The 12391-nt window shown below is 36.8% G+C and overlaps 1 protein-coding gene across 3 annotated transcripts in view; it reads left to right on the forward strand.

Annotated features, from left to right (window-relative positions):
• Nucleotides 1-1517: 1517 nt before the first annotated feature.
• Nucleotides 1518-12391, forward strand: part of aff4 (AF4/FMR2 family, member 4) — a 35051-nt gene continuing 24177 nt past the window's right edge. For 2 of the 3 annotated variants that reach the window (XM_032575595.1, XM_032575597.1), the window contains exon 1: nucleotides 11964-12200. In XM_032575595.1, coding sequence (XP_032431486.1) covers nucleotides 12184-12200 — 17 coding nt within the window. In that variant the 5' untranslated portion in view covers nucleotides 11964-12183. Of the gene's footprint in view, nucleotides 1815-11963; nucleotides 12201-12391 lie in introns of those variants that run through there. The other variant, XM_032575596.1, reaches the window with a different exon arrangement.

Here is a 12391-nt window from a genome sequence, read left to right on the forward strand (position 1 = left end):
TCAAGTCCAAATACTCCAGAGATTTAAAATAAGTAAGATTTTTTCTTAAGAAAAAACAGTAGCATTGACAATTATCATGCTCTACTTTGTATTATTCTATCTTAGAAAATGTCTACAAAATCAATGGAAGCTTGTGATTGTGACCAGGCAAAATGAGAAAAGGTTCAAAGAATATAGCATGGACCTGTAATTCACAGCTCTTTTTTATGTTAAAATATTTTCTTCCAACTGAAGCAGAAAGCCCTTTGGGTATGTAAATGAAGCATATAAATATATTCCTTTTTGTCTTGATTTGGTCTGGTCACAAGCTATGTCTCATGTTGCAGGGAAATCTTTAAAGTGTGTTTGGTATGGAGGAGGTCAGCCTTTGAGGCTATAGAATCATTTTGGGGCCAACAGGTCAACAGCAGTGAATGACCTCCAGTGAACTGGTCCTCTATTCAGAGCTGAGACACCCCTTAGCAAAGTACAAAACCTCTTGGTTGCTCACCACCCTGGGGGAATGTTCACTGATTAAAAGATAAAACTCCCATGTGAATGGTTATTTTTATATTAACTCAAATCTGATTTGAATGAACAAAAACTACTGATATGACTGTAGTTTTTTTTCTTGTCATCAAAATGTACTAATTAAGTAATCAGAGGAAGAGATATTTACAGGTTTGTGAAAAGTATTCATAGGTGTTGTTTTTGCTGCTTTCAAATACTTAAGAATTATCCACAAAGCTAACATACACTAACCAGGTTCTTGCAAAATCAACATCCATATTACATAACTATAAGAAGAGCAGAATGATGCATATAGAAGGCGCATTTGTATTTATTTATTTATTTATTTCACAAAAGTGCGTAACAATCGGAATAGGTCATTCACCTTATGGTTAAATAACAAGCTCTCAAATGACCAGCAGGGAATAATGAGACGTGCGTGATTCCCTTCTGTACGTCAAAACATGGGCAACCTTTACGTCACTAAAATGCTGCGTTCAAGTACAAGTGGAATTATCCCTAGTAGCTGGCCTTGATCTCAGTGTAAACAAAACAGATTTATTTGATTCTCTCAATTAGATAAGGCAAATTTTACCCAATGTAGTCATTGAACACAGTATTAGGCATAAAAACAGGGAAAACGTGCAACGATTTATTAAAATGCGCAGAAATAATTGTAAATTAAAGGAAACAAATTACAAATAAACCTCTACTCCATAATCCTTAGATATTAAAAGCGTTATTTGGAAATACTTAAAAAAAATAATTTAATAGCCTTTCACATGTACGATATTATAGCTTATATACATTTTCTCATCTTTTGACAATTTCTCTTATTTTTTGATTTCGTGCCTTTTAAATACTTTTTGTCTTCTGAAGATTGGATTTATTTATTTTTTATTATAATTTTGCCCTTGAGGTGCCTGTTTTTTTAAAAATTCTTTTATTTAAATAACAACGGTGTTTAAGCTCAATTCAATATTTTTCAAAGGATGGTTGTGTTTGACATATTTCTGACGGATAGTGAATGCAACACTGGCTGCTGCCATCCACTCCTGTCTGTTGTACCTGCTTGGCTGCTTAACTTAGCTATCAGTCACTTTTATTTAGATATAAGAACATGAACGACAGAAAAAATGATCCCGTTTTGTTTCCCATTTGACGTGCAGTTGCGGTTTGAGAAAACCATGGGAACCGTCCGTTCGGTTTCAATAATTTAGCTGTTTAGCTGAGTCCATTTTGCGTCTAACTGGAAGTGGAAAAAGACAAAGAGAAAACAGCTTTCCAACAGCTAGAATGGTTTGGGCCTAAAAAGAGGACTAGAGGTAAGGATTGTCAATGTCGGGAAAGCTATCGTTTCTCAAGTAACCCTACTATGTAATTGTGTTACGTTTGAAGCGATTGTTAACTTCAATTTCCGTAAAAAATAAAATGTTTTAAACAGGCTAGCCGCTAGCTTAGCAGCTAAACGCCGCTAGCTAGCAAACGTTCTGCTTAAAGACGCAGGTAGTCCTGCAGGTTAGCCTCTTTTTAAACTTAAATTAGATTAGAAATTGGGTCTTCTATTGACTTCTGTTCGTGGGAAACTTTCTTTATTTTACAAGCCAAACTGAAGAGAGTACTTTTGTACGTGTTTTGGAGATTTTGTTGAGGCAAACTGAGTCAAACATTAAGGTGGAAGCTATGTTGTTTTTGTTTCTATAATCTAAGTCTAAAAGCCTCACATTTATGTTTTCTGTATTAACAATGCCTTTTATTACTTGATAAAATAAATATATACTTTGAGGTAAAGTCACTTTGTTAACAGTTAAGCTCAGAATCCGCTGCTGATGTATGTATAATGTACAAGATTATATGAGAGCCGTACTCTGGATACTCCCAAAGTCAGCAAGAGGAATTTGCAAGTTGTTTATTTTACACAGATTTGTTTTGTTTCACCAGTTGTTCTTTGTGTAGCCAATTAAAATTCATACTCATGCAAAAGTATAAGTTGTTTTTGGAAGGAAAGCTGACTTCAGTTTCTAGGAAGCCTTTTTAAGCCACGCACTGGGGGAAGGGCCAAAGCATGCACTACAAATCTAAAGTTCCCTTTTGCCGAGTTAAATACATAAGTCAGTAACTTGATGCAGTCATCCCAGTTTCCTTAGACAAAGCAACCTTTGTCATTTGGCTACAGTTTCCTTAATCAATCACCCAAAGATTGAAATCAGCCAATTTTTTGAATGTTCACCAAAAGCTGGATTTTGTCAATTCCACTGCAAATTTGTATTGACTGAGAAAAGAGTCTCCAGAATTGAGATTATGTAATCAGCTGAGTTTCACTGTAATATAATATAATTCCAGTTGAATTAGACTTTGTGTCTCTATATAACTGGATTACATTGACATACGTTTGATTAGTGTAATTATATATTTCTGAATAATTGGATACAAATTTGACTTGTAAAGTGCTTTAAGATGTAAAGTTTTGAAATGACGTTAATAAGAAAGGTAATGATGTAGATTTTTAAAACAAGCACAATTGACTTCAATACATAACCATTTATAGGTGGATATTAAAAAGAACAAGGCCACATGAGCAAAAGTTCCTTACCTGTTGATTTTGGTTGACACCTCCCTGGTTGGGTCATTTTAAGGTCAGGGACTGTTATGGCAGGTAGATTTGAACCCTTACAGATTTAATCAAGACAGAGCTTAGACATAAGCTGTTTGGATGATAAACAGTCCTGTGTCTAAGTCTGGTGCCTTATTAAGTGGATTAAACATTACCTTGTTCAGAAATTTGACTGTAAATAAGAATAATCAACCAGAGATTAAAATTGGCCATTTTGTAGGTCAAGTACTAAAAAAAAAAAAAATCTGAACTTTAAAAAACAGTCATTTAAGGGGCACATGCTTGAAAGGGAAAATATTGGGGTTTTTTTCACTTTCTTCTAGATTTAAAACTACTACCTCTATCAAAGAATATTGAGCACATTATTTACTATTTTACACATTAAAGTTCTCAAAATCAGCAGGTGCGATCTTTGGTGGAGGGAAATTAAATCTGTATGATCTGTTTTTCTCTAAATCCATTTTATACCACCTGAAATTATTACATTGCCAGTTTATGATGGTAGAAATGTTCCTTGTTGTCAGTGTTCAAACTTCCTATTATTGCATGTTTGTACGAAGGCAAAAATTAGCAACAGTTCTCCTTTCACTTTCATGTTTTTCAACACCATGATTTTGCAAAGAAAGCTATCCACCTGTCAGGGTCAATGACATTTTATTACACTTGTTGAGCAGCAACATGTTCTTGCCAAACTTTGAAGGTTTGCTTTGTTTTATACTACTGGAAAACTAAATTGAAGCTCGTTCACTGATTAATTGAGCCATGTTAAAATATTTGTAAATGGGATCTTTGACAAATATGTCAACAATATTTAGCATATAATTTAAAGTCAGATAAGCTGTTGATTAAAAATAGCCAATTGTTTAACAGAGGTTAGTTTTCCATGCAGTTCTATGAAGCCTGGGTGTAACAGTTTGTATTCGCGCTTGCACTGAAGACAAATGATGCAAAAGCAAAGTAAGATTAATGCCAGATGTTAACTTCGCCAAATGATTTGAATGATACTAACAAAAACAAGCAGCTAAAGCAAACAACACATTAGTAATGTGTAACTGTGCTCCCTGTGACACGGCTCGCACTGAATTCGCATCCTGTTTAAATTTTGCCTGGGGGCTTCTGTCAAGCTGTTTCCCCTGTTGCCACGGCAAAGGGCACATGCTCTGTGAAGATGTTTCAGTGATTTGTTCGTGCAGTCCAGACGGCACACAGAGTGTGTGTTTTCCTTGGCTTTGAAGCAGTTAGTGTACACTATAATGCAGTTTTCCTGACTGAATGTTTTGGAAATAAGAGATGCCCTGTTCAGGCCAGATTTCTAAAAGACAGGATAGATTACCTTTTTGTTAAAAGTTGGATTCAGTTTAGAGGTTAAAATCATATTGTTTTCATAATGCAAAGACAGCTGATACTTTTAAGCATCAGCTGTCAGAATTTAATTAAATGTTGGTAAGGTTATGTATTTAGGTCTATAATCAGATACTATTTCTTTAGCTTGAGCATGGGTAAGTTGCTTGAGTTGCTCTTCCAGAGTCTGCCAACTCAATTAGTCCAAATCTTATCAGCATCAGTAGGTGTATTTTTTTTCAGTCTCAGAGCTCTTGCTCACACAGCAGAAAAATCTGCAGCTCTCTGTGTCCTGACCTCGTGCATCTGTTCTTCTGCTTTTGTTCTGTAGGATGAGAGTTTAGCTCTCATGTGGCTACGCGGTGCTGTGAAGGTGAAACTCATTAAGGCCGTTCTGCTTTCTGTGATCTGGCGCAGACATGGACTGTGAAATACTTTGTTCTTGCCTCAAAAATATTACAATACCAGCCTTTGTGTTGCGTTGGGGGAGTCAGATGTCTCATAAACACTAATGGAATGCATTGAGCACAATGTCCTTTGTAAGCAGGTTAAGTGCTTTGCGGGAAATAGAAAAAAAAGATGGATCAGTGTAACAAACTGTAAAAGTGTCAGAGTAGGATGTTCTACAAAGAGTCGTTTGCCTGAAATGATCAAATTCATGGATACAATTTATGTGCGCTATGTTGCTATTTTGCAAAGTTATATATTTACATTTTGGGGTTTGATTTTTATCATGTCATTCTTTCTGCAGCTGCTGATTAGGCGTAGACGAGTACCCTGTTGTTACTGAGAAAAAGAAAATGTCTTTCTTAGTAACAAAGTTCTCCTGTGATAATGAGGTCCATTTCACATGGTCAGAATGTCTTAATAAGCCAGTGGTTCCCAAAGATTTTCTGGGTCCCCCTATGGATTACAATAAAATGCCCCCCAAAAATGAAAAAAAATAAAAATCAACTGGGCACACACATCGTTCAACGAAACATAAACCTATCCACATATTTTGTTTTCAAACTCCACTGAAGTTTATTTCACACTTCAGGTTGCAGCAAAACATACTACAAACCATCTTTACAGTGAAACACTTTTGTGAAACTGTTTTGTTTTTTTTCCATTCATTCATACTGCTTCCCACGCCGCCCCTTCAATGGCACTGCGGCCCCTTTAGGGGACGCGCCCCACACTTTGGGAACCACTGTAATAAGCAAGTAAGTAAACGGCAAGAGTTATCTAAAACCTACTTTATGCTGTTCCTGAACAGGTGTTACCTTAAAAAAAAACAAAAACAAAACTGTGTAATTAGAAAATACAATTTCTCAACAAGCCAAAGAAAAAATTCATTTTAAAGACCTGGATTGCTAAAATGGGACAAAATAAAAAAAAAAAAAAGTTTTTATGCTATCAATGTGACATTGGTTTTTGCAAACCTCATTGTGTCAAGATTAAGATTCCTCTTTTTGCTGTTTTAAACTGTTTTCACTGTTGGTAACAAATGCTGTGTTCATGTGTTAAAATATGGCAGTGCTATTTCGGTTTTGATATTGTAGCTTCTCTATTAACATCGTATTTGTATTTTGACTAAATGTATGCATTGGCAGATTTCTAGTTAGGCAGATCGTGAGGAACTTTTCAATAGCCTTTCTCACCATTTTGATAAAGTCAACAAAATACTGTGACTTAGAATTATACGTCTATTGCCAGTCTTCCAGGCTTATATTGTTTCCATAAGTAGTTTATTGAAGTCTCCATATCTTAGAAAACTGTAGCAGTAATGTTTGGTTTTTGTAGTTAGGAGTACTAACTGTAGATAGTGACACTTGTTTTCATGCGTAATCCCTGTAAACTGTTGATTTAACTGAGATTTTGCTTTCTAACCCAGCACTCTCAGAGAGACAGAAGCTGAACTCAGATCAGCCGTCTTCTTATTTGCTCTGATTTTTTTCTCCCACGCTCTGAATGAAGTGCAGACATGTAGCAACATGTGGAAAATACAGATTTTTTTTCATTTGTTTGTCAGATCTTCTCTGACTTCAGTTTAAAATGCCTTTCAGATACTGAAAATTACTAACTTTGAGTCCTTTGTAGTCCTTTCTCAACATGTCTTGTGCTCAGCATGACAATATAATAGTATAATTTCCTTAAAACTGCTGTTTTCACACCTATTCAATCCAAACGTGATGTTTTGAATTCCTATTTTCTTGGAGTAAGATGAATCTTGGAATTTCTTTTAAAAACTGACCAAACTTAATCAAGGGTTCGGACAAATGTTGAAAAGTTTCTGAAAAGTACGGTAGATTGGTTTGAATGATGCATTCTTTCAGCAAGGTAACAGGAAGATGTGTGTCATGTTCCAGTTGCAGTTTGGCAGAAAATACTCAGAACAGTGTGTTATCTGTGTTGGAGTTCAGAGTTGGAACATTGGCTGATTGAGATGGGCTAAAAGCAAACATAATCCAGGGTAATATCAAAATTCCCTTTCCCCTATAAACAATTCATTATCTAACTAAAAGACGGGATAAGAGGCTGCTGGAAATGGACTATTTATTTATTCAGTTTCAGTCCTAGTTTTCACTTTTTACATTTGGGATAATCCTCTTACCTAATCAAACTAAAAAAAAGCTCCAAAGACTCTATAAAAGAATAATCTGTATGTAAACTTTTTTTTAGGATTTGGGTCTGCTGAAGGCATTTAACTGGTCAGGGAAGACATTGTAGGTGGAGAACGTTTTACAAAGCGTTTTTTTCTTTTAAAAAGAAAGAAAAAGATTCAAACAGTTCAGAGATTCTGAGTCTTAAAAAGAACTGAATTTGATTTGATCATTGTACAAGTATAAAAAACTAAAACTTAGTTTGAGAAAAAGGTTGTCAACCTTTTGATTTTGCTCCATTACACTGGGAGTACCAGGGTTTTCGACCTCTCCCCAGACGTACCGAAACAGGGTCAAGAGACCCTGAGTCCAAACTGACGACTCTGATGGCTCAAATTAGCGTCCCTTCTTCAATTGTAAATATGGCCATTGACCGTCAGGCCAGAAGGTAGGAGTGTGAATAGTCCATGTTGGGGGTGGGTGCGATCTATGATGGTATCTATGATACCTACAGGAGATCAGATCTCCTGTAGGTAATGCTCTTCAGTTTAGTTTTGAAGCATACATGAAGTGTTTTTGGAGAGATGTGACCTTTTGCAGCTGATCCATGATGTTGTGCTGCATTATCCAGGTCATTTTGCCAAATGTACATAGAGTTTGCAAAACATACAATCTGTTTCAAGAAATATGCAAAGGTTTTTCTAAAAGAAATTAGTAATGTTTTTCTTTTAAATAAAGCTAAGTGGGTTTAAAATGACAGTTTAGAAATAAACTAACCAAATTAATTGTGTTGATCCACCTCAAAAAAATCATGCAAAAAGTGTAAGCAAAAGAGATCTGGGAGACTTTGCACATGCAAATTTGCATGCAGCCTTTTGTGCTGTGGAGGATAAATAGGTGACTGCTTCACCTATTTAGTTCACAAGAACTAATGGCATTTATTTCAGTCATTATCTTGCGGGGGGTGACCAAGGTTCCATCACTATGTGACAGCTGGTCAGCAAACCTGGCAAACATGATTGACATGGCAGCACTGAATGCACATGTGCTTTATCAGGCATGCATTGGGGTGCAGGAGAGACGGGTGGACTTCCTGGTTGAGCTTGCAAAAGAGTTCGGTAACTCTCATGTGAGTGAGAAGAAGGCACACAAGGAGAAACTGCTTCGGCAACAACCTTCCACACCCAGCTCAGGCAAAAGGGCGAAGTGTCAGGTCAACCATCGATGCAGGATGCGTGTCCTGAGGCCGAAACATCATCAGTGACCCCTCACACCCCCACCATGGACTGTTCTCCCTGCTGCCCTCTGGAAAGAGGTTCCTGCAGCATCCAGGTGCAGGTCCCACCTGGTTCCGAAACAGCTTTTTCCTACTTGCCATCAGACTGCTGAACTCTTAACTGGACTGCACTCAAAAACTGGTCTCCACTTTATACCTTGCACATGTACAGAGCTAAATAACTTCTATTTTACTGTCAGTCCTGCACTTTATATTTAGATTTATATTAATATTTTATACTGTATTTTATTTTACTCACAACATTGGAACCTCAAACATTGTCCTGAGCCGTATGCAACAAAATTTCGTTCTGTATACACCCTGTGCATGCAAAATGACAACAAAGTGAGATGCGTTGAGGCCATTACCAGGGTACTTATAAGGTAATGGCCTTATTTACAGAACAAAAGCATCTGCTAGATAAAATCCTTCAGGTCAATCGACCCATCTCTGGGGTCCAAAGGTAGAAATGTTAAATGACCTTTCTCTAATAGATACAAATTTTAATTTATGAAAAAAATATAGTGCTAGATCTTTGCATGCACATCTTTAGCTTTTTTTTCCAATTAGTTGATCATAGGTTCTAGACTTTCTAGCAGTCAAGAAGAATCAGTCAAAACACATTTCTTTTTTCTTCCTTTTGCCTTTAAATCCTTTTACTTGTAGGTTTTAAATCGGACCAAAGATTCTTGAGCTAGGTTCAGTTCAAATGCCAAACCAAGCATCAAAATTATTGCTAGGAATTTTGTAAACCCTGGCTATTATTGATCACAAACTATGAGTTAAAGGTAGCTGTAGTTTATCTAGAAATGAAAATTCTTCAATTTGCAACTGAGATTTTCACAGCATGAAAACCATTATTTCAGGACAGTTTCTAATTTTTTTTGTACTTTGCTTTGATTATAACAACAGCTCTCATGATTCCTCCCTAAACAGCTGCTTACAGAGGAAAGGTTTAGCTGAATTGATGCCCTCTCTGGAATTCCTGCCGTCAGCAGGTTCACTTCAAAAGCACCGGGGGCAGGGGGGAGCTCTGTACCCATTACTTCCCCGTACTTTTCAACTGAGGTGCATTGGATGTTTCTTTGGTAGCTATGTCAACATAGCTGTGAAAACATTTATTTTTCCTTTTTTTAACCACCTGTAAAACTTTTAGTGGTACAATTCAGCCTTGTAAACATTTATTATGCTTTTAATAAATATTCATGTGGACTCTGTTTCAAAGATACTTGTAACTTGTGCAATACATCATTCAATGTGTTACACCACAGTATTTCTGGAGTCAGCTTTTTTCATTCTGTAAAGCATACCAGAGATAGATTGGATCTGCTGAGGGTAAAAAGCTTTTGGTTAATAAGCATTGTTTTCTGAGGAAATCTTGCTTTCAAGAGTGGAATACTGTGAAACCTGAGCAATTGTTGCTTGTTGTAATAGGATCTTCTTAGTTGGGCTTATGTTGCTTTTAGTGATTTGCATATTGCTGGGATCAATGAGGACAGATGATTTGAATTGGTACCTTCAACGATAAGTAGAAATTTGGATGTGCTTTACTTAAGGGGATTATTTGTTTTGAATAGATGTGTGCTGATAAATTGGTGCCAATGTCCTTAATTTTGGTTAATGCGCAATCAGCCCATACTTACATTTGAAACCAGTCTTATTCTCTGATCTTATTTACGTCTGCAAAGGTCTGAAAATCAAGCAAAGGTTGCTTTGCTGTGACGCAGGACTGACCGATGGATCCCCCACCAGGTCATGTGTGCGGTTAACAATGGTCACCTCTCTGTTGCCAATCCATCATCTTTGTCTCTATATTTAGCAACTTTTGAGACAAAGCAAATTGGCATCGGCCAAATTGGAATTGGCAGATCAAGCTCTTTATAGGTCTGTGATTGGCCAAAATACTACAATCAGTGCACCCCTAGTTTTGAAGAAGTCTTGTAGTGTGTTAGGTAGGATTGTTACAACTTTTGTGAATCCTGTGTTTATTGGCCTGTTATGATTCATTATTTCTCTTAGACTTATTAAGCAATACTAATAAGTGATGGGGCTTTCCAGTGTGATGGCAGAAATGATGACGTTCAGATATCACCAGAGAGGAAAATCTGAGGGCTCAATAATTTCATCCAAACCTGCAGTGCAGCAGTGATATTCCTTCATCTGGTCTTTGGTCTAAACTGTGGGATTTCTTTTAGGTTTCAAGAACCCCTACGTACTGCAGGTGATAGTTTTTAAATGAGACTACTCCAATTCTGACTCACCATGTTGAAACAGGTTGTAACAAGCCATTAATATTTGCCATCTTTTAAGCTGTCAGCCACCAGCTGATAATTTCAGAAATCCTGGCTAACAGACTCCAAACATGGTTGTTCTCTCCATGTTGCAGGACTATTACTGAGGATTAGCTTTTAATTGGTTAATAATAAGTCTTTACTATATAAAAAAATGTTTCTCATTGTTCTGCAAATCAAGTACTGAAAAATAGTTTTCCCTAAGTAAAAGCTCTGATCATTTTAAATTTTTACTGCTGGTACTTTGATGGGGTCATTTAGAGTTTGTCCTACTAATTTTCTACTGGATTTAAAAGTACTAGCTTGATCAATGAACTTAAGGCTTTAGAGAATCAAAAAATGCCCCTCACAGAGGATTTATCTTAAAACCAGCTTGTATGTAGATAACGCAAGATTAAGTAGTTTTATATTTTCACAACATGTATTCGATGGAAATTCTTGCAACATGCTGTGATGCCACATGTGCCCGCTTGTTTCATCAGCGTGCGTAGCTGATGAAAATGTGTCATGTTTGTTAGTGAGCAGCGGCAGGGTAGAAACCTGTTCACTGTCTCTTTAACAGACTCCATGGGTGCTTTGCCTTGTGCCTGGGGCATAGTGGGGAGGAGGGAGGGAGTTTGTAGACTGAAAGATGGATTCTGATTGGCTGTTCTGTGACATCACGCAGACACAGGGTCTGTGGTGTAAAATAACATCTCCTTTTATGGGAGGAGGTGGACAGTGCCACTCTCTGAGAGAGGTGAGATTTATTTCTCTCTTATTGATCCCCTTTAGCTTTTTTTGAAATATTATTTATTGTCAATTTTTTGTATTGTATTGTTATGTTTTCATACTTTGATTTACCCTTCTTAATTTTTATTTTGTAATATGTATTTTACTGTAGCATATTTTCACCATTTTCTTTAATAACTTAATCGCATCCAGTTAAAAACAGACCGATATTTAACATTTAATAACAGTTCATCCAGCATTCCTGATATTGCATATTCTTAATTATCTGAATCTGTCAGATAATTAATGTACTCATGTACTTTTTAAAAAAATTTTTTTAAAAAAGCTTCAACTTCCTACTAAATTTATATATTTACAATTAAAATATCTGGATAAAGTGGCACCAAATTCAAATTCCTTGTTTGTGTGCACAAACTTTGCCAATAAAGCTGATTCTGATTATTCAGAACAGCCTTCCACATACATTTGCACCCCCAGGCTCTATTCAGCTCTCCAGGTCTCCATTCATGCTTTTACATCAGAACAACAGAACGGAAACAAAAGCAGCCTCAGCCTCTAGACTTTACCTTGCATGTGACTCCCCCGCTGTTTGCAGACTTGGTATCTACCAAGAGCAGGCAGTCCCCTCCCCTCTCTGAGTCAGATTTGTCTCCACTCCAAGGAAATGCACTGTACCTTCGAGTCGAGTAAAGAAACTGGAGTTGCAGTCTTACGGCTGGACGCTAAAAGATAACATTTACTGGAAAAGGGGATTCAGAGGAGGCGGTCTGTGCTCAGGTCAAGGTTGAGATAACTTCTGAATCCCTAGGAGATCCTTTGAACCCTTCTTCTTCCAATGTTTCAGTGGTTGAGGCCATGGCCTCTCAGTCAGGGTAAGACACAGAAGTTCTTGCTTTGTTGCTCTTTTTTTCTTTTTCTTCTTTTTTTTTTGTCTCGTGTCCATCGAGAATAAAATCCTCCAATGTTTAATGCCCAACTTGGATTTCTTTTCTCTGTTTGCTTGAGCTTGCTTAATGACTGTGTGACATAGGCCCTGTCCTGTATTCATGGTGATCAGATAACC

The sequence above is a fragment of the Xiphophorus hellerii genome, chromosome 11, assembly GCF_003331165.1.
Source record: "Xiphophorus hellerii strain 12219 chromosome 11, Xiphophorus_hellerii-4.1, whole genome shotgun sequence".
In the NCBI taxonomy this organism is placed as follows: domain Eukaryota; kingdom Metazoa; phylum Chordata; class Actinopteri; order Cyprinodontiformes; family Poeciliidae; genus Xiphophorus; species Xiphophorus hellerii.